Here is a 27329-nt window from a genome sequence, read left to right as displayed (position 1 = left end):
TTATGTCCACTGTATTAAACAGCACAGTTTTATGTTTTTGCTGCCTTCACGTATCAACACACATTCTGACTTTTTAAGCCACTGAAGATGACTCGAAGAGGCTTTACTTCTCATTTCAACCTCTCAAGTTTGTATGGATGATCATGAACAAAACAATTAAAAATGTTTGTGTTGGGGAGCCGCCTCCACACTTGAGTTTACCTTGCCTTCTGGAAGGTTCAGGTGATCTCGTGGAGGTAAACGTCCTGCTGAGCCAGGCCTGGGGCGGAGCCAGCTGCTGCTGGAGTCAGGTTCACGGCCGCCTTCCAGTGTCACGCTGGGTCCTTGTGGCGTGGGATCTAGACATCGAGCTGCTCAGTTGCTGATGCTGGGAGGAGGATAATCCTATTCCTGTTAGCAAGGGGTGCTCTTGAAAAACTGAGGGCTGGTCACCTTCTTTGCCGATCCGGTAAATACTGTGTGCGTCCTCAATCCTTGACATTTGTGCTTTTGGAAGTTCCCATCTGGCACGGATGCAGGGTCTTAGAAGATGAGAAGGGTCCACGATGACTTTCTCCAATGAAGGTTCCTGTCCCCCAATCAATTTCACCACTGGGGCTCCTGACCCTTCTCTGTGAAGTCTCGAGAGGCTTAGGGTTAATATCCTGGTGTCCCTGGCATCACAGCAGGCTCCTCTGGACCATCAGTGTCCTGGGGACACTGTTTCCTGTTTATACTGAGAGACTGCTTTGCTTTTTATATTCTTTTTTTTTTTTGATGTGGGTCATTTTAAAAGTCTTTATTGAATTTGTTACAATATTGTTTCTGTTTTACGGCTTGGCTTTTTGGTGGCAAGAAATGTGGAATCTTAGCTCTGCTACCAGGGACTGAACCTGCACCCCCTGCATGGACGCACAGTCTTAACCACTGGACCACCACGGAAGTCCCTGCTTTGCCCTTTAATCTACTAAATCATCCAAGGTCTCGTTGGTTCTGCAGAGCTGCTGTTTATTTCCCTGTTAAATTCTAATTTGATTAAACAGCTCAGAAGGTTGTAGGTAACTTTGCAAAGGGTCTAAAATTAAGTTGCTACATTAGGTTGGCTTTTAGACATGTGGCCTGGGACCAGGCTGAGGGGAAAGAAGGCACTCCAGAAGCCTCAGGAGCTGCTCCTCCATAGATAAGTGTTGGAGCATCATTTGCAGAAATAACTGGACACCAAGGCAATTTATAATGAATCTAATGTTCGTATGACACTTGAGAGGCTCACTCATTCTTACAGTGATCCCATGAGATAATAGCATAATAATAAGGATCTCCTTGATGGGAAATTGAAGTGCTTAGAAGTAAAGTGCTTTGTCTGAATTTGCACTGTAATGAGGGGCAGAGCTGGCCCTCGATGATAAGTGTTCTTTGTACTGTATCACATCACTAACTTAAATGCATTTAGGAGGAGCCACTTTATTTATTTTTTTTGGTAATTTTTAAAAATTGAAGTGTAGTTGATTTACAATGTTGCATTAATTTCGGCTGCACAGCAAAGCGGTTCAGTTATACAGACATTCTTTTTTTATATTCTTTTCCATTATGGTTTATCACAGTATATTGAATAGAGTTCACTGTTTTATACAGCGGGACCTTGTTGCTTATCCATTCTATTTATAATGGCTTACATCTGCTAACCCTGACCTCCCACTCCATACCTCCCCCAAACCTCTTGCTGTTGGCAACCACAAGTTTGTTCTTTATGTACATGAGTCTGTTTCATAGATAAATTCATTTGTGTCATATTTTAGATTCCACATATAAATGATATCATATGGTATTTGTCTTTCTCTTTCTGACTTAATTTATTTAGTATGATAGTCTCTAATTGTATCCATGTTGCTGCAAATGGCATTATTTTATTCTGTTAATGGCTGAGTAGTATTCCATCGTATATATGTACCACATCATTTTTATCCATTCATCTGTCGATGCATATTTAGGTTATTTCCATATCGTGGCTATTGTGAATAGTGCTGCTATGAGCATAGGCTTGCATGTGTATTTTTGAGTTTCAATTTTGTCTGGATAAATGCCCAGGAGTGGGATTGCTGGATCATATGGTTATCCTATTTTTAGTTTTCTAGGGAACCTCCACAGTGTTTTCCATAGTGGCTACACCAACTTCCATTCCCACCAACAGTGCAGAAGGGGTCCCTTTTCTAGAAGGTGCTGCTTTAAAGACCAGCTCAGCACAGGCTTGTCGATGATTGCTTTATCTTGGATTTAGATTGAGCACCATCTCTGCATAGCCAGTGGTTAAAGCCTCAGGAGTAGGGAGGTTGGGCCATAAGGGAAGGGCTACCATGTTAGCTGCGCATTTGGGGATCTGCCCACCCCCCAGGCAGGTGCTTGGAAATGATTTCTTGATACTGTAGCTGTTCAGTTCAGTCGCTCAGTCGTGTCCGACTCTTTGCGACCCCATGAACCACAGCACGCCAGGCCTCCCTGTCCATCACCAACTCCCGGAGTTCACTCAAACTCAAGTCCTACAGCTATTACTTAATGGCAAATGCCTCACTTATTCCAGGCCCAGCCGCATTGTGATGGCCTGAGACTAGATTAAGGAATGAACGAGTAATGGAAATTGTAATACAAGTGTCAAAATGAGGTGGTGGCATGCCTTACCTCATGACTGTACAGTTGGAAAAATTTCCATGGATTAAGCCATCCACTCTCACACGACCCACTGAATCGGGGAATGAACTTGCCCTCTCCAATCTGAGGTGAAACCTCCCCTCGAGTTTGCAGCCATAGCCACCTTCACAAAGATATTACTCAGGGGAGTGTTCTCCTAAGGAAGAGGACTTGGATTGGGTTCACGCTATCTCATTGGACTGTAGCCTTCTCCTGCCCCTTTCTTTGCTTTTTTCTCTTTTAAAAATATTTGTTACATTCTTTTTCTCTTTAAAAAATATTTGTTATATTCTAATTAAAAAATAATTGTATTTATTTATTTTTGGCTGTGCTGGGTCTTCGTTGCTGCTCGGGCTTTTCTGCAGTTGCGGCGAGCGGGGGCCACTCTTCGTTGCAGTGCACGGGCTTCTCACTGTGGCGGCTTCTCTGCTTGCGGATAACGGGCTCTAGGCACGCGTACTACTAGCTGCAGCTCCAGGGGCCTAGAGCTCAGGCTCAGTGGCTGTGGCGCACGGGCTTAGTTGCTTTGCGGCATGTGGAATCTTCCCGGGTCAGGGATTGAACCCGCGTCTCCTGCATTGGCAGGTGGATTCTTTACCACTGAGCCATCAGGGAAGCCAGCTTCATCTGTATTTACAGACGCTCCCCCTGGGCTTGCATGACTGCCTGAGCTCCGCCTCCTGTCAGATCAGCAGCGGCACTAGACTCTCATGGGAGCATGAACCCTACAGTGAAATGCACATGTGGGGATCTAGGTTGTGTGGAGAAGGAAATGGCAACCCCCTCAGTATTCTTGTCTAGAGAATCCTGTGGGCAGAGGAGCCTGGTGGGCTGCTGTCCATAGGGTCGCACAGAGTTGGACACGACTGAAGCGACTTAGCAGCAGCAGCAGCAGCAGGAGGTTATACGCTCCTGATCAGAATCTAATGCTTGATGGTTTGAGGTGGTGATGCTCGCTAGTGCTGTAAATACAGATCATTATTAGTAGAGAGGTTTGACTGCACAGAGACCATAGTAAATCCCACCGATTCTGCATTATGGTGAGTTGTATAATTGTTTCACTATACATCATAATGTAATAATAATAGAAATAAAGTGCATAATAAATGTAATATGCTTGACTCGTCCCCCCAAACCATCCCCTTTCCCCAAGTCTGTGGAAAAATTGTCTTCCACAAAACTGGTCGCTGGTGCCAAAAAGCTTGGGGACTGCTAACATAAGGCTTCTCTGGCTTCACTTGTACCAGGCAGAAGTCAAAAGATGGAGTGAGGAGTGATTAGCATTATGAGCACACAAGCCAGCTGGCTGTTGAGAAGGATGCCTTGAGTTACATCTCCCCTCACCTTGCCCTGCCTGCACTTTTGATCCAGAGGCAACCCCCTCCAAGATCCTCCAAGGAATGTCTGTAATACAGGGAGTGAAGCAGAGGTGAAATTCACTGTGGAAAACTCGAATTTTGTCACTTTTTTTTTTTTAACCTTGTAAATCAACCCTTTAATTTTCCTTTAATTAAATACTACTTTGTAGGATAAAATGTTCCCACATTTATTGCCAATCCAATGTTTTGTGATAAATGACTTAGAGAATCTATCTTGGTACTTAGGTCCTTATGTGTGTGTGCTCAGTAATGGCCAACTCTTTGCGACCCCATGGACTGTAGTCTGCCAGGCTCCTCTGTCCGTGGAATTCTCCAGGCAAGGAATACGGGAGTGGGTTGCCATTTCCAGGCAAGGAATACTGGAGTGGGTTGCCATTTCCTTCTTCACATAAGTCCTTAGCTTATTAATAAATAGGGTTATGACTGCCCTCATTATTTATAATATGGATAAATTCAATAAAAATTGATATAACTTTATAGGTTTGTAAGAAATATTAATTGGGTTAACCACTATTATTTTTTCTGCTTTAAAAAAAATACTTTTTATTTTGTATTGGGGTATAGCCGATTAACAAATAATGTGATAGCTTCAGGTGAACAGCAAAGGGACTCAGTTATACATATATATGTATCCATTCCCTTACAAGTTCAGTTCAGTTCAGTTGTTCAGTCGTGTCCGACTCTTTGTGACTCCATGAACCACACCACACCAGACCTCCCTGTCCATCACCAACTCCCGGAGTCCACCCAAACCCATGTCCATCAAGTCGGTGATGCCATCTAACCATCTCATCCTCTGTCATGCCCTTCTCCTCCCAACTTCGATCTTTCCCAGCATCAGGGTCTTTTCAAATGAGTCAGCTCTTTGCATCAGGTGGCCAAAGTTGGAGTTTCAGCTTCAACATCAGTCCTTCCATGAACACCCAGGACTGATCTCCTTTAGGATGGACTGGTTGGATCTCCTCGCAGTCCAAGGGACTCTCAAGAGTCTTCTTCATCACCACAGTTCAAAAGCATCAATTCTTTAGTGCTCAGCTTTCTTTATGGTCCAACTCTCACATCCATACATGACTACTGGAAAAACCATAGCCTTGACTAGACGGACCTTTGTTGGCAAAGTAATGTCTCTGCTTTTGAATATGCTGTCTAGGTTGGTCATAACTTTCCTTCCAAGAAGTAAGCGTCTTTTAATTTCATGGCTGCAGTCACCATATGCAGGGATTTTGGAGCCCAGAAAAATAGTCAGCCACTATTTCCACTGTTTCCCCATCTATTTCCCATGAAGTGATGAGACCGGATGCCATGATCTTCGTTTTCTGAATGTTGAGCTTTAAGCCAACATTTTCACTCTCCTCTTTCACTTTCATCAAGAGGCTCTTTAGTTCTTCACTTTCTACCATAAGGGTGGTGTCATCTGCATATCTGAGGTTATTGATATTTCTCCCGGCGATCTTGATTCCAGCTTGTGCTTCCTTCAGCCCAGCATATCTCATGATGTACTCTGCACATAAGTTAAATAAGTAGGGTGACAATATACAGCCTTGACGTACTCCTTTTCCTAATTGGAACCAGTCTGTTGTTCCATGTCCAGTTCTAAACTCCCCTCCTATTCAGGTGCCACATAAAGTTGAGCAGAGTTCCATGTGCTTTACAGTAGGTCCTTGTTGATTATCCATTTTACATGTAGCAGTGTTTTGTTGCTCTTCCTGATGGAGAAGGTGCAGCCTGGAAGGCACTTGTACAACAGTGAAAATTGAAAATGTCAGTTGCGTCTGACTCTTGGCAACCCCATGTTCTGTAGCCCATTAGGCTCCTCTGTCCATGAAATTCTCCAAGCAAGAATACTGCAGTGGGTAACCCTTGCCTTCTCCAGGAGATCTTCCCAACCCAGGGATAGAACCTGGGTCCCTGAAATGCAGACAGATTCTTTACTGTCTGAGCCATCAGGGCAGCCCTGGCACTTGTACAATCAATACCCAAGCCCTTGGGACAGCATCATCTGGAAAAAATCAGGAGTATTCAGTCATGTTTTGAGTTCTCTGACATACCGAGGTGCCGTGACACAAAGCCAACATGAAAAATCCTGTCCTTGGGCTTTAGAAATTGCCAGTTTTATGCATTTCGCCACATATTTTTGTCTTTATTTCATAATTACTTTTATATGTACAACTGTGTCCTTTTTTAGATGTGGTCTGAGTGTTTTGCAATGCTGTCTTAAAGCAGCAGTCCCCAATCTTTTTGGCACCAGGGACCAGTTTCGTGGAAGACAATTTTCCCACAACTTGGGGGCGGGGGGATGGTTTCAGGACGATTCAAGCACATCACACTTATTGTGCACTGATTTCTATTATTATTATTACATCAGCTCCACCTCAGATCATCAGGGATTAGATCCCGGAGGTTGGGGATGCCTGCCTCAAAGAATGAGTAATTTTTACAGCATGAAACTTCAAGTCCTAGAATATCCCAAATGCATGAGTGTTGCCGTGCAAAATGGCCAAGACTCTGCACGTGAGACTTTGCATGAAAATAGAAGAAGAACCCAGCTGCCTATTTGTTTAGTAATTCCAGTTTAGGAAGATTGTTACATGCTACTGTTTGACTGAAATTACGTTACTTTTTTTTTTCATCTGTCCTTGATTTTTGTTTCTAAGTGCAAAACTGGGAGAATTTATCTTAATGCTAAAAATGTGTTGTTCTAGCCAAACTAGATTTAAGTTTTGGATTAATCTCACTCCATAAGTTTAATCAGTACCAGGCATTTTATTTGGTCCTTGACTAACAGGAAAAGATGGGCTTCCCTGGTGGCTCAGTGGAAATGAATGTGCCCGCCAATGAAGATGTGGGTTTGATCCCAGGTCGGGAAGATCCCCTGGAGTAGGAGATGGCAACCCACACCAGCATTCTTGCCTGGGAAATCCCTTGGACAGAGGAGCCTGATGGGCTACCATCCACGGGGTCACAAAAGAGTCAAACACAACTTAATGACTAAACAATAACAACCAGCAGGAAAAGTTGCAGGCAGTGTGTTCTTCTCAGAGCTGCCAATATCGTGAGGTAGTTTCTTTCACCTTCGGGCTTCAGGTGGAACGTTTTATTGTGTAATTTTATGTTCCTTAATAGGGAGTATAGGTCTCTCCCAGGGATATATCCATAATCATCAATCACTGATGTTTTTAAGGTGTCCTTTGAACATTAAATAACTGCTATGTGAATGTCCTAGATTAGAGAAGAAATCCCAACAAGAACTTGATTGATATCAGGTATCCAGGATCTATCTCAGGGATCCACACCGCTGATAGAAAAGAGAGTCCATCCTCCAGAGTATATTTTAGGCATAAAATATTAAATAAGAATTCATAAAAGGCATATTACTCATCTTAAATCAATTCTCCGTACTAACAACCAGTATTGAATGCAGCCTGCGGTATTCAGTGCTTACATAGGATAAGTAAAACCTTACACAGATAAGATCTTAAACATGAAATATGATCATACAGCTCAGTGGTTCAGAGACACCCTCTCAGGGGTCAGACTGCCTGGAAAGGAATCTGTGTGTGTGTGTGTGTGTGTGTGTGTGGTTCAGTCGTGTCTGACTCTTTGTGACCCTATAGACTAGCTCATCAGGCTCTTCTGTCCATGGAATTCTCCAGGCAAAGATAGTGGAGTGGGTCGCCATTTCCTTTTCCAGGGGAAGAAGGATCTTCCTGACCTGAAGATCTGGGGTACTTCCTGACCCAGGGGTCAAACCCGGGTCTCCTGTATTGCAGGTGGATTCTTTACTGTTTGAGCCACCAGGGCATACTAGCTGTGAAATCTTAGGTAAACTTTCTTAATTTTTCTAAGGCTCAGTTTTCTCATCTATAAAATGAGGCTATAACCTGCAAAGAGATTTATGAGAATTAAATAAATGAATAGGTAAAAGCGCCTAGCATGGTACTGGAACACTGTAATCACTCAAGTGATGGTAACTATTACTACTGTTGTTGTCGTTTTCATATGGCTGTTATGTTGGAGTAGTCTAGTGGCTAAGTCGTGTCCGACTCTTTGCAACCCCATGGACTGTAGCCCACCAGGCTCCTCTGTCTATGTGATTTTCCAGGCAAGAATATTGGAGTGGGTTGCCATTTCCTTCTCCAGGGGATCTTCCCCACCCAGGGATTGGACCTGGGTCTCCTGCTTTGCAGGCCGATTCCCGATCTTATTTTATTTTATTTATTTATATTTATTTTTGGCTGCACCGGGTCTTTATCGCAGTACACAGGCTTCTTACTGCGGTGGGTTCTCTTGTGGAGCATAAGCTCTGGGTGCTCAGGCTTCAGTAGTTGCAGCACGAGGGCTGGGGGTTCTGGCACGCAGGTTTTGTTGCCCCGAGGCATGTGGAGTCTTCCCACACCAGGGATCGAACCCGTGTCCCCTGCTTTGGCAAGTGGATTCTTTACCACTGGACCACCAGGAAAGTTCCTATATTGGTCTTATTATTTATTAGTATCATCCAGACAAAAATATTTGAACAATTTCTAGTTATTACATAATGCAATTATTAATGCATTTTACTCTATTTGAAATAAAATCTATACTAAGCAATGCAATGGGTAAGATCATAAGCCTGCATATATCTCTATATAGACAGATCAAGTAGGCATAAATATAGGTGTACAGATATATTATGATACTGCACTTTAGAAGGCCCAGTGCTTCCAACTCTTAAATGGTCACAGCATTTCTGATTTGGATGGTACCTCTCCACTGGACCCTTTATATATAGGAAAGAAGAGTGAGACTCAACAGGGTAAAGAGGGAGGGTCACACAGCAGAGGAGGAGCAGGCATGGTGGGGGTGGTACCCAGGATGAGAGTTTCTCCTGCTGTCTCTCCCTGCCCTGCCCTTTGAAATTCTTAAACATCACGCACACAGACACACATACACACACACACCCTCTGCAGCAAAAAAAGCGTCTCCCAGAGTTCTAAGTACCTGTTTGGAAGATGACCCGCTTGAAAACCGGGATCTCTCAAAATTTGTCTCTTGCCCCCAAAATTGATCTCGTTTCTTCTCATTTGGGTCTCTTTTGTATTCCTGTCGTCTTAGACAAGCCTGCAGAATAACAACAAAAAGGTTTCTTTGGCTTAGGTCTACAACTGGCTCTGATAACATTATGCTTGGAATTCCTATTATGAGGAACATGCAATAGAGACATCCATCTCTTAGTGTTCACCAATACCTCTTATCAGGTGTAAAGATACCCAGGCATCATTTCCTCCTCTCTTTGCCCCAAATGCCAGGTCAAGAATATTAGCTGCTGCCTTAACAAATTCAAACAACAGAGGCACTTTGTCAAGTACTTACCCCAAAGCTGCCTTTTAGAGCTGCCTTCTAGCTCTTCCTAGTACACTGTATTTACTTCTCTTTCTGTTCTCAGCCTCCCTTTTTTAAAAAACTGAAGTATGGTTAATTTACAACGGTGTGTTAATTTCAGGTATACAGCAAAGTGATTCAGGTATATACACACACACACACACACACACACACACACACTCTTAGATTCTTTTCCATTATAGGTTATTACAAGATATTGAATATGGTTCCCTGTGCTATACAACAGGTCCTTGTTTATTTTATATATAGTAGTGTGTATCTGTTGAAGAAGGCGATGGCACCCCACTCCAGTACTCTTGCCTGGAAAATCCCACGGACGGAGGAGCCTGGTAGGCTGCAGTCCATGGGGTCACTAAGAGTCGGACACGGCTGAGCAACTTCACTTTCACTCTTCACTTTCATGCACTGGAGAAGGAAATGGCAACCCACTCCAGTGTTCTTGCCTGGAGAATCCCAGGGACAGGGGAGCGTGGTGAGCTGCCGTCTATGGGGTCGCACAGAGTCAGACACGACTGAAGCGACTTAGCAGCAGTAGCAGTAGCAGTGTGTATCTGTTAATCCCCAAACTCCTAATTTATCCCTCCCCTCATTCTTATTCTCTTCATTCTCCTCATGCTCACCTCCATTGCTCTGTATCCCCTTGGATCAGATTCCAAGCTACAGGGTAAGAATTCCGTAGATTCCCAGCTACAGGATAAGAATTTTCACACATGAGAGCTTTAGCACGTTGCTGTTCCTTCCACTTGGAATACCTTTCGCAGCACGCTCTCTTGGCAAACCCTGCTTATCTGCTAAGAACCAGCTCATAGGGCATCTCATCCCTGTAGTTTCTACCCTGACTCAGGGTATATTCTTCCCCAGGCCCTATTAATTGCTCCTGTATACATACGTGACTTGAATTATGCAACTTTTCCACTATTGTATTTAGTTGTTTTATTTTTTGAGCCTGTTTCTCCTGCTGATCAGCAAGAAATCCTGAGGGTAAAGATCATGTCTTATCTTTTGAATCGCCCAGCATCTAGCACTTAATGTTAGCTAAATTTCCTTTTTGTTTTGGAGGGAACTATCTATTCCTAAATGCAAAAATAAATAAATAAAACAACCAAAGAATTGTTCCATTTTTAAAAACAAAATTTAGTACCAAAATATTTCTCTTCCAGTATTAGGACTGAACAAAACCCAAGGCCATTGTGTTCTATGGGCATGTCAATGGATTTTTTTGTGTGTTTTTTTGAGGTATAGTTGATGTACAATGCTGTGTTAGTTTCAGTGTACAACAAAGTAATTCAGATATATGAATCACTTTTTTCAGATTCTTTTCCCATATAGGTTATTACAAAATCCTGAGTATAGTTCCCTGTATATAGTAGGTACTTGTTGATTATCTATTTTATATGTAGTGGTGTATATATATTAATTCCAAACTCCTAATTTATCCCTCCCCTGCTTCCCATTTGGTAGCCATCAGTTTGTTTTCTATGTCTGTGGGTCTATTTCTGTTTTGTATATAAGTTCATTTGTGTCATTTTTTTTAAAGATTCTACACATGAGCGATATTCATATGATATTTATCTTTATCTGGCTTTTAATTTTTTTTTTTATTTTTGCATAGTCCTTTTGGTGTCTCTAAGGACACTTTTCATAACCCAAGGTAACAAAAGCTTTCTCCTATTTTTTTCCTAAAAGTTTTATAGTTTTACATACAGATCTATAATCTATTTGGAATTAACAATGGCACCCCATTCCAGTACTCTTGCCTGGAAAATCCCATGGACAGAGGAGCCTGGTAGGCTGCAGTCCATGGGGTCGCTAAGAGTCGGACACGACTGAGCAGCTTCACTTTCACTTTTTTATATATGATATGAAGGGCTTCCCTAGTGGCTCAGTTGGTAAAGAATCTTCTTTCAGCCCAGGAGACTGGGTTTAATCCCTGGGTCTGGTGGATCCCCTGGAGAAGAAAATGGCAACCCACTCCAGTATTCTTGCCTGGAAAATCCTATGGACAGAGGAACCTGGCAGGCTACAGTCCATGGGGTTGCAAGAGTGAGACAAAACTTAGTGACTAAACCACCACCATGATATGAAATATGCATGCTAAGTGACTTCAGTCGTGTCTGACTCTTTTCGATCCTATGGACTGTAGCCCACTAGGCTTCTCTATCCATGGGATTCTCCAGGCAAGAATACTAGAGTGGGTTGCCATGCCCTTCTCCAGGGGACCTTCTGCAACTCAGGGATGGAACCCGCATCTCCTGCATTGGCACGTGGGTTCTTTACCACTAGTGCCACCTGGGAAGCCCTATATGAAGTATGGACCCTGATTTATTTCTCTTCTCTTCTCATCTCTTCCTCCTTCCCTTCCTCCCTTTGTATATGGTTTCCCTTCCAATTGTTTCATCATCACTTTTTAAAAATAACTTCACTTATTTATTTATTTTTGGTTGTGCTGGGTCTTCATTGCTGTGCTGGCTTTCTCTAGTTGCAGCGAGCGGGGGACACTCTCTAGTTGTGGTGTGCGGGCTTCTCATTGCGGTGGCTTTTATTGTTGCAGAGCATGGGCTCCAGGGCTCAAGGGTTCCTGGGCTCTAGAGCACAGGCTCAACAGTTGTGGTGTACCATTTTATCTGCTCCATGGCACGTGGGATCTTCCCTGATCAGGGATCAAACCCATGTCCCCTGTACTGGCAGGTGGATTCTTTACCACTGAGCTGCCAGGGAAGCCCTCAACTGACATTTTAAATACTGCAAAATAGCAAAACTTCTTGCAGAAGTTCTATAGGTCCAATAACTGAACTCACCTTTGTCCTGCCAGAGCCGAATTATCCACTGCTATAGTAAAGAAATGCAGCATAAAGACAATCTTATTTCTAAATGAGGCCTGACATCTCCCTTTTCCTGCCTGGGTTAAGAAAGGAAAGATTCCTTCCACATCTTTTTCCCTCTGTTAGAAAATGCATCTCCTTCCTTGAAGGACTTGCCAGAATTTCATGGCCAAGGGGAAAGCCAGTATTCTGCCACAAGGTTAAGAGTAGAAATGACCTGATATTAACAAAACATTTACCACTTGGACTTGGGAACAGAGAATCAGTTACACCGTGCTTCACAACTGATTGGCAGGTGAAGCACTGGTCTCAGAGTTCATCTACAGCAGCCAGGTGGTACCTGCAGCAAGGTGAATCCTGGATACTTATGAGAAAGGTATCATTTTACCCCGCCTTGCTTGGAAAGGGAGAACACTCCAAAATGGTGGAATTTTTCCCCTTGTTGTTGTTCAGTCTCCAAGTTGTGTCCAACTGTTTGCGACCCCATGAACTACAGCACGCCAGGCTTCCCTGTCCTTCACTATCTCTAAGAGTATGCTCAAACTCTTGTCCATTGAGTTGGTGATACCATCCAAACATCTCATCCTCTGTCTCCCCTTCTCCTCCTGCCCTCAATCTTTCCCAGCATCAAGGTCTCTTCCAATGAGTTGGCTCTTTGCATCATGTGGCCAAAATATTGGAGCTTCAGCATCAGTTCCTTTCAGTGAATATTCAGAGTTGATTTCCTTTAGGATTGACTGATTTGATCTCCTTGTTGTCCAAGGGACTCTCAAGAGTCTTCTCCAGCACCATAGTTCAAAAGCATCAACTCTTCAGCACTCAGCCTTCTTTATGGTCCAACTCTCACATCTATACATGACTACTGGAAAAACCATAGCTTTGACTATATGGACCTTTGTCAGCAAAGTGATGTCTCTGCTTTTTAATACACTGTCTAGGTTTGTCATAGCTTTTCTTCCAAGGAGCAAGCATCTTTTAATTTCGTGGATGCAGGCACCATCTGCAGTGATTTTGGAGCCCAAGAATATAAAATCTGTCACTGTTTCCACTATTTCCCCATCTATTTGCCATGAAGTGATGGGACTGGGTGCCATGATCTTAGTTTTCTGAATGTTGTGTTTTAAGCCAGACTTTTCACTTTCCTCTTTCACCCTCATCAAAAGGCTCTTTAGTTCCTCTTTACTTTCTGCCATTAGAATGGTATTTTCTGCTTATCTAAGGTTGCTGATATTTCTCTCAGCAATCTTGATTTCAGCCCTTGGTTTGTTATTTTCAAAAATGATGCCATATATTCAATAAATAGCTAAGCCTTTTAAATAATTCTGAACGGTGTTTGTTTTAATAAATAATTTAAATAAGAACACCCCCCCCCAATACTGAATAGTAACTGTAATAAGTTAAACAGACACCAAATGATAGAATAAACCAAGCTAAAACTAAAGAGAGTCAGCTGGAGAAGTCAGTAAAGTCCAACTAAATATGGGCCTCTTTTTCCCTATTTCTTTAGGATGATGGTGGAGCTCCTGTTGGGGGCAGGGGAGCCCCAGCCTGTAGTATTGTTTCCTGGAGCCTCAGAGGTCTCTGTTACCCTAAAGGCTGGGGAAGGAAATGCTGATGGGCTGAAAGTGGAGGAGCCCGTATTAGCAACTGCATGCAGGACCGAGGCAGATTTTGTGGGATGAACAGAATTCTTGTGGGCTGAGTGTTTTTCAAAACTTCTCTCCAAGAATGCCTGCGACTTAAACATTTCTTTACTAAAAGGGGAGGAGGAATAGAATGATTTGCAATGTTGAAAAAAAAATGTTTTTCCCCTCTAGTTTTCCCCTTCCCTCCACCTTCTCTCATAGAGGAGCAGAAGAAACCAGTGGCAAGGTAGGTACTTTCTAATTTTAATCTTGAAACAGCCAAGCAATCTTTCCATGTAAATCAAACACTAGTTCTCTCCAAGTTACAGTTTTGCTGAGAAGGGGACATGGGGACAGAGCTAAGTTTGGACTTCCAGTCCTAGAAACAGCAAGAATCTGGCCATACCCCCCAGCCCTACCCAGAGACCAGTTTTCTTGCTATTTGTACATGTGAATGATTTTTTGTTGTTGTTTTCTGATGTTGATGTGGTTTCTGCTTGGAGGGTCCTGAAGGGATAGGGGCTGAGGAGTGTGAAATCCCCAGGATGGGGAGAAGGAAAAGATTTGTAATTCATCATCACCAGGGGCTCCCCTTATCCCGGGACTTTATTTCTCTTTCAGTTGCATGTGTCTGGAGCTACAGTGCTATAAATAAGTTTCTGTTCTTGTGGCAAGAACTGGCTGAGTCTTGAAATGGAGGTTCCAGGTAACTAACGCCTTGTTTCTTCTTTCTGGGGAGAATCGGGGCTTCTTCCTTCGCTCCTCTTTGGCGTCGCACCCCCTGGACCCCCAAACCCATCCTTCTGATTGTAACACGTGCTGTCAGGTTGCCTTCTGTGCAGAAGGTACCACTGTGGGGCCGGAAAACAAACATGCCTATGTGCCTGTGGGGGATGACGTGGGCTTTGTGATTCACTGTAACTCAGTATTGGTAAACACGACAGGACCCAGCTCTGCCACTTTCTAGCACTGTGACCTTGGGCGAGCTGACTAACTCCATAGATTCTTGCTTCTCTCATCTTCGGGATGGAGGTGTCTCTGTGCTGCAAGACTGCAGGGAGAGCCTGAGGGACTGTTGGTAAGATGCTTAGCAAGCAGAGTGATTGGCTCGCTGTAGCATTCAGTAAAACTTAGCATCATCGCCATCTACCACCACCACCACCACCACCGTCACCACTACCATCTTCGTCATAGCCTTAATCAACTTCTAATTGTTTCCAATCCCACATCTGGGTGTACTCCCTTTTTCTAAAGTCTGCTCTTGCCAAATAATGTGACTCCAATCTTGGCTGTGGAAGAAGAAAGACTCTTCTTGCAGACCTGACGTTCATCCTTGTTTATCTGCCCCAGAAGTAGAGGTCTGCTTGCTAAGCCCGCCCATCCCCTCAGCAGCCAACTGAGGAACTCCCACTCCCAGTCATGCAGGTTACCTCTGTAAACCACTTGCTTCAGAATTACAGCTTTCTGAACCCACAGGGATGCTCAAAGTTTCTTTTGTCCCTTTTATTACCAGCCCCATTCTTCTAGTCATCATCTGGGCTCCTGGTACCTTAAGAAGCCACACACCCCAGGAACTCTTCCAGCTTCACGGTTCTGGTCTAAAAAGCATTGTAATGATGACCCAACTCTACATCTTCATCAGCAAGGTTATTGTTACTCGAACCCCACAAGCATTTTGAGAAGCAGGACTTATACAGCCTTCAGTTGCTTTTAATTGTTCTTATGATCCATCACAGGCTACCCTGGTGGCTCAGTGGTAAAGAATCCGCCTGCCAATGCAGGAGGCTCCGGTTTGATCCCTGGGTTGGGAAGATGCCCTGGAGGAGGGGATGGCTACCCACTTCAGTATTCTTGCCTGGAGAATCCCATGGCCAGAGGAGTCTGGTGGGCTATAGTCCATGGGGTCGCAGAATCGGACACGCCTGAGTGAGTCCATAACAACAATGATCCAACATGCCTAACTCAGAGTTTGGGCTTTTAATTATCACTGGGGACATTATCAAAGTTCATCAGTTTTAAGAGGTTGAGAAATCAAAGGTGTAAAAAACAGTTTGATATGCTATTCCCCTCCAGTGAGTTTTTTTGTTTGTTCTATGAAGAGTAGAGGAATGCACATGTCACATATCCCTCCCCATGACTCCTGCAGGAGAAAAAGTTGAATTATCTCTGTTCCCTCAACCCCCCGAGTGGATAGTCCCCAGAGTCATGCCACCTGGTGCAGTGACCCATCACGTCCTTAAACAAGTTTATATCATCATATTAGGTTTTGATCTGTACTTGAAAGAATCCAAATGAAAAATAAGCAACATGAAGTGAAACCCATTTGAACACATTTGATAAGAGTCTAGAAAATCATCCTGAAATGCCAGGTGTAATCTTTCTTTTTAGCTTTCAGTGGACGTTAACGGCTAAATTTTGCCACAAGCTACATAAACACATTTGACCAAAAGAAGGGGAAATAAAAAGCTAAACAGCATGAACACCCTTGAAGAAACAGAGCCAAATTCTGAGAGGGTGTATAATTACGTACTAGCTACCAGATTCTGAAATAGCATGTAATATGCCAAATAGATGTTTATTTCCTCTTGGTTTTTCAAAAGTGTCCCACCCAACCACTGAGAGGCACAGCATCAGAATAACTCAGGGTGGGTTTACCCTTCCTCTCCTGCCGCTAGCAGACAGACCTGTAAAGGCACTGCTAATTTGGTGCATACCAGCCTGAAGAGTATTTTAGGCAGTTGCAGGAATAGTGTGTACAGCAGGTTTCTAAGGGCTTCAATTTGAGCCAGTTCATTAAAGGCAAGTCCAGCACAGGAAGGCGTATGTGGCAAAGGTCTATGATTTGGGAGTCACATCTGGTTATTAGGCCTTACACTATTGTACACCCTGAAATGGGGAGTCCCTTGCACGTCACTGGGCTCTGAGTAAAAGCTGGGGTTTCCACAAGTAACTGGCCAAGCTCACTGATGCCCCAGGGTTTCAGTATCTACCCAGTGCAAAGTCTATCTTAGTAAATTATCTAAATACACACAGGTTGTATATGGACCAAGTTATTGATGGGGTCATTAAACTCATGCAACTGATTTTTTTTTTTTCTGATGTGGACCATTTTTAAAGTCTCTATAGAATTTGTTACAGTATTGCTTCTGTTTTATGTTGTGTTTTTTTTTTTTTTTTGAGAGTTTTTCTTTGCCTGCAAGGCATGTAGGATCTTAGCTCCTTGACCAAGAATTGAACCCGCAGCCCCTCTGTTGGAAGGCAAAGTCTTGACCACTGGACCACCAGGGAAGTCCCATGCAACTGATTCTTAAATCCCGTCTTTAAATCTTTTCTGGAAGAAGGTGAGGGACAGAGTCAATAATATAACTCATCACTATTCCCATCAAAGTAGTTTCTGTGGGTTGCTATATACTTAATTTGACAATCCTCAGAACATATTAAGGACAATCAAATTTATTTTTGTAGACCTTGTGGTGAGTGGTTTTGAAAATGCTCAATGAAGGTGGATTTGACTTTGAAGATTAGTTACAAGTCAGCTGGACCTGTGTCTGATAAACATCGTTGGTGGTCAAGTTCGCTAATGCTGGCTTTCATCAATGACAAGGCATTCAATTCAACACAGGAAAGTGACTCTGTCCTTCCCTGAAGAAGTTGTGGTCCAGTTTCATAGAAAGACATACAAAAGACAATTCCAATACAATTTCATCAATAATGAAAAAGAGGTATGAAAAGGGTGCTTTGGTATTGGAGTGATAGAAATGTTCTAAAACCAGATGATGGTGATGATAGCAAACTTGGCAAATTTAAAACTTAAAACAGGTGAATTTTATGATATGTAAATTACACTTAAATAAGGTTTTGCTTTGTTTTGAAGAGGGTGCTATGGGAATAGGGAGGGTCCCATGGGAATACAGAGGGTCCCTCTAGTTCTAAGTTAAAACTATGGTCTTCACCACTCTTGCTGAGAGAATAAGGACCAGGGAAGGGAGGTTAGAGAAGTGGTGGAGGATTGGGCTGTTCTTGCTGTGGTTCTTGGGTTTAGGACCTGCCTCTGTGTGAGGGGAAAACGATGGAATTGCATACTCAGTTCTCATTTTCCATAAATTTCAATCTGGAAGGTGGCAAGGCTGCAGGCAGGGAGACCAGATATGAGGATATTTTAATAAACTTGGAGATAAATCATGGAGGTTGGAACCGGGGCAATGGCCACAGGATGAGAAGGGAGGCACAAGTTCATGAGCTTTTAGGTAAACTCAGCAGGACTTGGCAACTGGCAGGGGTGGGGGTGGGGGGATTGTGAGTGGTGACAAAGAGAAAGGAGTCAGGGAAGGCTTGGGCCACCATCTTCAGAGAGGGGGTGCACAAGAGGATGATCGGGGATGGACCATGCAGAATCCACCATGGACGTGCTGAATTCAGTGTGCCTTTCTGACTCCTAGATGGAACCATCCAGCAAGCACGTGTGTATGGGATTCTGACACTTTGAGAAGACTCAGGATTACAGATCATGAGTGTATGTGATTGCCATTGTTTAGTCGCTAAGTCATGTCTGACTCTTTTTGCAACCCCATGGACTGTAGCCCTCCAGGCTCCTCTGTCCATGGGATTTCCCAGGCAAGAATTCTGGAGTGGGTTGCCATTTCCTTCTCCAGGAGGATTTCCCGACCCAGGGATCGACCCCCGTGTCTCCTCCATTGGCAGGCAGGTTCTTTACCACTGAGCCACCTGGGAGGCCCATCAGTGTATGAGTGGTAGTTAAACATATAGGAAGGGACGAGATGGGCCATAGAAACTGTGAATTAGGAGAAAACTGGGCTGATGGAAACCTAGGGGAATTAACACGTGATGGGTAGAGTGAGGAATGTGAGTGAAACAGGAGGAAAACCAGGAGAACGTGATGCCAGGAAGCCAGAGAAGTAATGTGTCAAGAAAGAAAGAGTAATGGCCCCAAATGCAGATAAAGCTTCAGAAAACAAAGACTTAAAAGTTATCTGCTGATTTTCACTGCTGACCTTAGGAGACGGCCAGGCTAACAGGCCAGTAGGTAATGGGATGCACTCGAGGGAGCAGGGAGTGGAGACAAAAGTCTAGCTGACTGTTTGGGGACATATGGAGACTAGAAAGTGCCGGGGTTGCGGCTGGAATAGGACACATGGTCCACAGACAGCTTAGATCTTTTGTTCTCAGTGTGAGAGACAGTTGAACATGTTTGTGGGCTGAGACAGTAAGAAGAGGAGGAATTCCAAGGATGCAGATGAGAGGTCCACGGATGGAGAGGGGCTGGGAACACAGGGGCGTGGACCAAGCTCTCAGGTCTGGCCCCAGCCGTGAGAGTGTCCTTCTCCCCTTGAGCCTTGAGGGCTAGACAGGCAGCCATCCCGGGATGGAAGGGGAAGAGCTGAGTGGTGTCCCACCTGTCGGCCTCAAGTTCTTTGGTTTTGTGTGTGTGCAAAACAGGGAGAGATGGTCCTTGTTGAAAGTACAGGAATGGGAGGTTTGAAAAAAATAAAGTTTAAACCGTGATAATGGAGGGAACTGATGGACAGCGAAAATATTGGAGTTATCCTTCATCCCTCTTTCCCTCACTCTTCCTCCCTTATCAGCAAGATGTCTGTGCGGCTTCTGTTGATATTTCCTGGGTCAGGCTGCTTCTCACCACCCCCACTGTCACCATGCTGGTCTCACCTAAATTTTTACCAGTTTCCTTACAAGTTTCTCTGCAGCTTCTCTTGCCCTTTGCAGTCCTTTTCCCACACAACAGCCAGAGTGATCTTTTTTTTTTTTTTTCCTAAATTCATTTATTTCTGGCTTCTCTGGGTCTTCATTGCTGCGCACAAGCTTTCTCTAGTTGTGGCGAGTGGGGGGGGGTACTCTCTGGTTGTGATGTGCAGGCTTTTCGTTGCAGTGCATTCTTTTGTTGTGAAACACAGACTCTAGGCATGTGGGCACGGTAATTGTGGCTCACGGGCTCCAGAACGCAAGCTCGATAGCTGTGGTGCATGGGCTCAGTTACCCTGAGGCACGCGGGATCCTCCCACACCAGGGATGAAACTGGTGTCTCCTGCATGGCAAGGCAGATTCTTAACCACTGGACCATCAGGGAAGCCCCTGAAGTGATCTTTTTAAAAAGGTAAATCAGATCATACCACTCTCCTGCTTTAAATTGTTTAATAATTCTCATTGGGATAAGAGTAAACGCCAAAGACCAAGCTTTGTCCTGAGAGACTCGATGTGATCTGGTCCTATCTACCTCTTCCACACCCTCCCTTAGTGTTTCAGCCAAGCTGACCTTCTTTTGTTTGCACTGTTAGTTCCCGCCACGGGCCCTTTGCACCTGCTTCCTTGCTGCTCAGGATGCTCTGACCAGCTCTTGCCCATCATTTTACCTCCAGGATCAAATGTTATTTCCTCAAAGAAGATGCCTTGCCTGTGTAAAAGAGCATCACCCCACCCCCTTTACCTCTGTTTTACTGGCCTCATTGAATTTATCATATATATTATATTGTCTTACATATTAATTTACTTGTGTGTGTAGCTTGTTTCTCAGTCATAGAATAAGAACTCGGGGAGAGAAGGGACTTGGTTCAGAACATTGTTGTTCACTCGCTCAGTCATGTCCAACTCTTTTCCACCCCATGGACTGTAGCCAGCCATGTCCCTCTGTCCACAGGATTTCCCAGGCAAGAATACTGGAGTGGGTTGCCATTTTCTTCTCCAGGGGATCATCCCAACCCAGAGATGGAATCCAAGTCTCCTGCATTAGCACGTGGACTCTTTACCACTTGAGCCACCAGGGAAGCCCCGTTCAGGACACAGTAGGCACTTAATAATAATTATTATTTTTAAAAACAGTGTTGAAAGTGTCCTTATTAACAAAGCACAGTGTTGAAAGCCCAAGTGAGATTAGAAAATAAAGCTGCAAGTGACTCCAAGCCGTGCGGTTGTGCGGTTTTCTTCAGGAGAGGCCATCAAACAATAAGATTGATTTTTCTTATGTGCCTGTTCCGGAGACAGTTTCAAGCAAGTATTTCCAAACCTGGGCTCTGTGGCAGAGGCATCTTTGTGGAAAGCAGAGGGCCTCCCAGTGTGACCAGTTCAGATGTTTACGTTCTTATTATCTTATAGAAATCCCCTCAATTCTACAGCCTTGGAGGTGGATTGACATGTGTAGGAGGCAATTGCTGACTTCATTTCCAGGCCCAGAGCTAAACTGTATTATACAGGTGAAATCAGGTTACTGAGATCGGTCTGGTTGCCTTGGTGACACGGGAGGTTCGGTTATATTTGAAATTGCCAAGAAGGGGAAAAGCCTGATGGTGACAGGTCTCTGTTCTCCTTCGGGAAGGAGCACGTTTCGATCCTCAGCTGAAGCTAAGGATGTGCCTCCTTGATTGCTGAGGGTGACCTCCGGCCGGTGGGCTGAGTGACACTTTCTAACTGCTCCCAGAATCCCACAAGCCCGTCTGGCAGGTTTGTCCCACGCCAGCTCTGGGTAATTACATCATGACTTCTCAGGCTCCCTGACTGTTTTGTTTTTGCATGTAAACACTGTAACTAGGGTGACGAAGAGTTAGCTTGTTGTAAAATGTGTTAACCACCTTTCTTCTGGCTGCAGGACAACGGAAGGGTGTGTTGTTTGATAAATGGTAGGGTGACCCGGTTAACTCCTTAATGTCTTTTTTTTCTTGATTGCTGGTTTATCCAATTTAAGCCCTGATGTCATTTGTTGATAAGGTTTGTGTGCCAAGCCCTGGGCTAAATACTTAAAAAATGTTATTTCATTTCCATGATGGTATAATGGGGGGGGGGGTGCGGGCACAGTTATCCCCATTGTACAGATGAGGAAACAGACTCTGAGAAGTTAAGTAGCTTTTCATTGGTCACACAGCTGTAAAGTATGGGTTTTTGAGATTTTTTTTTTTTTTTTACAGATTTTTTTTTTGTTATGGACCATTTTTAAAGTCTTTACTGAATTTGTTACAATATTGCTTCTGTTTTTTTTAAATATATTTTTAATTAGAGGATAATTGCTTTACTATGTTGTGCTGGTTTCTGCTGTACAACAGCCTGAATCAGCCGTAAGCATACATATATCGCTCCCCCCCACCGCCCTCTTGAACCTCCCTCCTACCTCCTCATCCCCATTTCTCTAGGTTGTTCCAGAGCACCAGGTTGAGCTCCCTGTGATCTACAGGCAACTTCCCACCGGCTATCTATTTCACACGTGGTAGTGTGTATGTTTCCGTGCTCTGCTCTCAATTTGTCCCACCCTCTCCTTCCCCGCCTGTGTCCACAAGTCTGTTCTGTATGTCTGAGTCTCATTGCTGCCCTGCAGATAGGTTCATCAGTACCATTGTTCTAGATTCCACATACATGCATTAATATACTGCTTCTGTTTTACTTTTTTTTTTTTTTTTTTGGCTTTGAAACATGTGGGATCTTAGTTCCCAGAGCAGGGATCAAACCTGCACCCCCTGCATTAGAAGGCGAAGTCTTAACTGCTGGACTGCCAGGGAAGTCCCAAGTGTGGGGTTTGGCTTTTGGAAACCTGTTACTGCTTCTCATATACCAGTACCGTTTCCCCGATTCTCTCCTCATACTGTTGGTGGAAGAGAGTTCTCACTTCTGCTATTACCTGGTATTCTGAGTCCACCTTGTGCTGCATGTCCCGCAGATATTGAACATCACTGACGAACTTCTGCCTGTCCTTTGCTTCGTGTAACATGATTCTTAATCCCCGACCTGCGTATAGAAGACGAATAAATGTGCTGTGATATAACCCTTTGTTGCTTTGCCATTTGGGGACTTGTCTTAGTATAATTGCTTTTATTCTCTTATTAATCTCATGTCCATTGTTGGAAGGGCACAGATGCTCCTTTCAGACTCAAAGGACTCTTTGTCTGGTTGTCGATGCCCTTACAGCCCTCTTGTTCCAGACATAAATAATGTAGCCACTTTCATCAGCTGGCTTCAGCCAGTCTGTCCCGGTTACTCAGAGGGAGTTAGACCGGCAGAAGCAGTTCAACCACACGACAAAAAAGAACCTAGCTCGATTAGCAATGACCAAAGCTCTGAGCCCCGTGGTCATATAAACGCACAGACTCTACAATGATCACACGCCTATTCCAATTCAGGCACTCCGCTGGGCATGGGGGTTAGGTGGTCTGGATATGACATGGGCCTGGGCTTTGTGTTTCTCAATCTAGGGTGGAAGCCAGCACTGAATATGGTAGTCCCCCAGCCCCTCAGACTCCACATGGCTTTCTCACAAACTGCTCCTCCTCCCAAGTTTTCTGGAGAGAACGTTGGCATCAACCAGCTGGCTCCCGAGCAAGTAACCTGGGTGGCTTCCTTCACCCTGCCCTCTCCTAGCCCAACCATATGAAAACCGAGTCCTGATGGTTCTCATCCCTGAGTATCCCTGGGATCCATCATGATTAGAGCACAGGCACTAGTGTGAGACTCTCTGGGTTCAAACCCCAAGTCCTGGAACACTGACAGTGGACCCTGATGCTGATAAGTGTGACGGAGCGGAAACACGGGGTCTCTGAGAAACTGTCATTGGGGGAGGGGGAGGCAAGGGTTTCCTTAGGGAAGGACACTGGGTTTGCTAAGGAGTGAGCTGGGCTGGAAATGGGACAGAAAGAATCTGGGACAGAAAGGACAAAAAGTACAGAGCTTTCAGGGCAGGAAGGGGACAGGGCAGCTGGAACACAGGGAGGCCAGGACAGCCACGGAAGGGCTGTGGGCCCAGCTCACAAGGAGCCTTGGAGGTTGGATTCAAAGAGTCATATAAAGCCCCTAGAAGGTTCCATTCGGGGGGAGGACATGATTAGATCTGCATTTTTAAAGTTCCCTTCAGGGGATTCCCTGGTGGTCTGGGGGTTAAGACTCCATGTTCTCACTGCTAGGGGCCCAGATTCAATCCCTGGTCGGGGAAGTAAGATCCTATAAGCTGCAGCCAAAACCAAAACAAAGCCAAAGGTCCCTCCAGCTGTAGGATAGAGACTGGATGGAGGGTGGGGGAGGAGGTAGAGGAAGAATGGAAGTGGACAGGCCACTGGGGACATGTTAGAGGAATCTATGTAAGATGGTGCCCAGGCTTGGGTCACAACTGGAGGGGAAGAGGAGGAGGAGCTCATAGCTACTGTTTATGGAGCCTCTGGAAGTGCTAAGCAGTGTTTGACACATTTAAACATACTAACTCACACAATCTTCACCATTGCGGCAAAAATTAGATCTCTTTTGCAGACGAGGAAACTGAGGCACAAAGGGATTAAGTAACTTGTCTAAGGTTACAGAGCTGGTAAGCCCAAGAGTTGGGGTTTGAACCCAGGGAGTCTCATGCCAGTGCCCACACTCTAAGCATGATGGGTTCAAGGGACACTGAGGAAGGAAAAATCATCAGGTCTTGGTGATAATAAAAATGACACGATAATAAAAAAGATGGAGGTATAAAGGCAGCAGGCTGCCCAGGTTACTGGCTCGGGCAGCCAGATGGTTGATGCCAATCCTCCCTTCAGAAAACTTGGAATGAGGAGCAGGTTTGTGAGAAAATAATGGAGATTTTGAGGGGGCCGGGGACAGCAAATGGAGATGTCGAGTAAGCAGTTAGATATACTGCTCTGGAGCTGACTAGAGAAGTGAAGACTGGGGCGTTGCTGGCATTTTGGTAACAGCTGCAGTGGAAGGCAGGGTGGGTATTGAAAAGAGAATGATCACCCAGGACAAAATTCTGAGGACCACTGGATTTTAAGAACAGGAAAGGCAGCAGAAGAGAAACTCTGGGAAGAAGCCAGAGAGGCAGGAGAAAAACCGAGAATCAGGTGGGCACAGTTTCACAGATGCTGAGAAGTGCGTGTTTCAAGGAGGAGATTATTAATAACCTCGGTGAGAGCCTTTTAATGGAGTGACGGGGCCGAAGACAGATTGCACTGAGTTGCGTAAATGTGAGGTAAGGAAGTGCAGATGATGCTTTCAAGAAGTTTGACTCTGACTGGTGTGGTCTAAATTTATGACAAAAACATTGAATTTGTTAATGGCATAGTTCATAGTGAGTCTACTGGCTTTCATTCATAAGGTCATCAGGGGTCCCACACTATTTCTGCTTATTGACCAGTGAAGCTCTTTTACTTATTTCTATTTCTATATATATATATATTTTTTTAACTGAGATATAATTGACATATGGGCTTCCTTGGTGGCTCAGTGGTAAGGAACCTGCCTGCCAATGCAGGAGACACACACAGGTTTGATCCCTGGGTTGGGAAGATCCCCTGGAGAAGGAAATGGCGACCCATTCCAGTATTCTTGCCTGGGAAATCCCATGGACAGAGGAGCCTGACATAACTAAGCAACTACATCATTGACATATAACATCATATTAGCTTCAGGAGTACATTGGTATTTGTATGTATTGTGAAAGGAACACCACCATGAGTCTAGTTAATATCTGTCAGCCCACATCATTACAATTATTTTGTTCTTGTGATGAGAACTTCTAAGATCTATTCTGTTAGCAATGTTCACATATACTGTGTTATTAACTATAGTTACTATGTTGTACATTGCATCCTTAGTATTTATTTAATAACAGAAAGTATGTACTCTCTAGCTCCTTCGCCATTTCACTCTCTTCCTACTCCATGCCTCTGGCAACCACCAAGCTGTTCTCTGTATGCTCTCTGTATCCATGAGTTTGGTGATTTCATTTTTTAGATTCCACATATGAGAGAGATCATGGTATTTTGTCTCTCTCTGACTTATTTCACTTAGCCCTTAAGGTCAATCATGTAGTCACAAATGCCAAGGTTTTCTCCTTTTTTATAGATGAATAATATTCCATTATGTGTGTGTGTGTGTGTGTGTGTGTGTGTGAGAGAGAGAGAGAGAGAGAGAGAGAGTCCATGAGTATGTGCATGCTCAGTCATGTCCAACTCTTTGTGACCCCATGGACAAGCTCCACCAGACCCCTCTGTCCATGGTATTTTCCAGGCAAGAATCCTGGAGTGGGTTGCCATTTCCTTCTCCAGGGGATCTTTATAGATACACCACATTTTCTTTATCCATTCATCCATTGATAAGACATTTCAGTTGCTTCCATGTCTAGGTTATTGTAAATAATGCTGCAATGAACCTAGGGGTGCATATATTAATATCTTTTTGAGTTAGTGTTTTCATTTCCTTTGGGTTAAATACCCAGGACTGAAATTGCTGTGTCAAATGTAGTTCTATTTTTAATTTTTTGGAGGAACCTCCATACTGTTTTCCATAATGGCTGCACCAATTTACATTCCCATGAACAGTGCACGTGGGTTTTTCTCCTCATCTTTGCCAACACTTGTCATCAACACTTGTTGTTTCTTTCTTTTTGATAGAAGCCATTCAAACACATGTGAAGTGGTATCCCGTTGTAGTTTTGATTTGCATTTCCCTGATTAGTGATGTTGAACACCTTTTCATGCACCTGTTGGCCACCTGTATGTCTTCTTTGGGAAAAAGTCTATTCCGATCAGCTCATTTTAAAAATCAGGTTGTTTGTTTATCTGCTATTGAGTTGTATGAGTTATTTATATATTTTGTATATTAACCCCTTATTAGATATATGATTTGCAAATATTTTCTCCCATTCTGGGGGTTTGCTTTTTCATTTTGTCAATGGTTTTTTCTTTGCTGTGCAGAAGCCTTTTAGTTTGATGGAGGCCCACTTGTTGATTTTTGCTTTTGTTGCCACATTTAAAAAATCCATTGCAAGGACCAATATTGAAGAATTTACTATCTTACTTCTTTTAGGAGTTTTATGGTTTGGGGTCTTATGTTCAAATTTTTAATCCATTTTGAGTTGATTTCTGTGTGTGGTGTAAGACAGTGGTCCAGTTTCATTCTTTTGCATGTGACTGTCCAGTTTTCCCACATTGTTTATTGAAGAAGCTATCTTTTCCCCACTGTATATTCTTGGTTCCTTTGTCATAAATTAATTGACCACATATGCATGGGTTTATTTCAGATTCTCTATTCTGTTCCATTCATCTATATGTCTATTTTTCTTCCAATATCATACTGTTTTCATTACTGTAGCAATGTAATATAGTTTAAAATCAAGATGAGTGATGCCTCCAGCTTGGTTCTTCTTTCCTACATGTGTTTTTTAATGACAGCCATATGACAGATGCTGCTGTAGACTCTGGGGAAACAGCAAGATAAGCCAGACGACATTCTTGACCTCAGGTGTCTACATGCTATGGCTCTCCTTCCTTGTTTGGTTTATTTTTCCAGTTGTTCAGGTATTGGCAGAATCAGGTTGCCTCTGACTCATGGTGACCCAGTGTCTGGTCTGGTCTCTATGAAATCTTGCAAGATTTATCATTGAGCCCCAAACAATATCATCTAGGAACTTGTGTTGGTCCCTTGGGGCATATGTTCTCTCATTTATAGCAAGTTGATCTTTGTGAGTCAGAATCCAA

The 27329-nt window shown here is 43.8% G+C and overlaps 1 protein-coding gene across 1 annotated transcript in view; it reads right to left on the bottom strand.

Annotated features, from left to right (window-relative positions):
* LOC129648862 (probable E3 ubiquitin-protein ligase MARCHF10) overlaps nt 1-22591 on the bottom strand; it is a 49879-nt gene extending 27288 nt beyond the window's left edge. The window contains exons 1-2 of the mRNA XM_055575594.1: nt 22502-22591; nt 9018-9137 (exon numbers count right to left, since the gene is read on the bottom strand). Coding sequence (XP_055431569.1) covers nt 9018-9137; nt 22502-22591 — 210 coding nt within the window. The remainder of the gene's footprint in view (nt 1-9017; nt 9138-22501) is intronic.
* Nucleotides 22592-27329: the final 4738 nt, after the last annotated feature.

This window comes from Bubalus kerabau, chromosome 4 (genome assembly GCF_029407905.1).
Source record: "Bubalus kerabau isolate K-KA32 ecotype Philippines breed swamp buffalo chromosome 4, PCC_UOA_SB_1v2, whole genome shotgun sequence".
Lineage (NCBI taxonomy): Eukaryota > Metazoa > Chordata > Mammalia > Artiodactyla > Bovidae > Bubalus > Bubalus kerabau.
The sequence above is the reverse complement of the archived record's forward strand: the minus strand, read 5'-3'. Positions and strand labels throughout refer to the sequence as shown.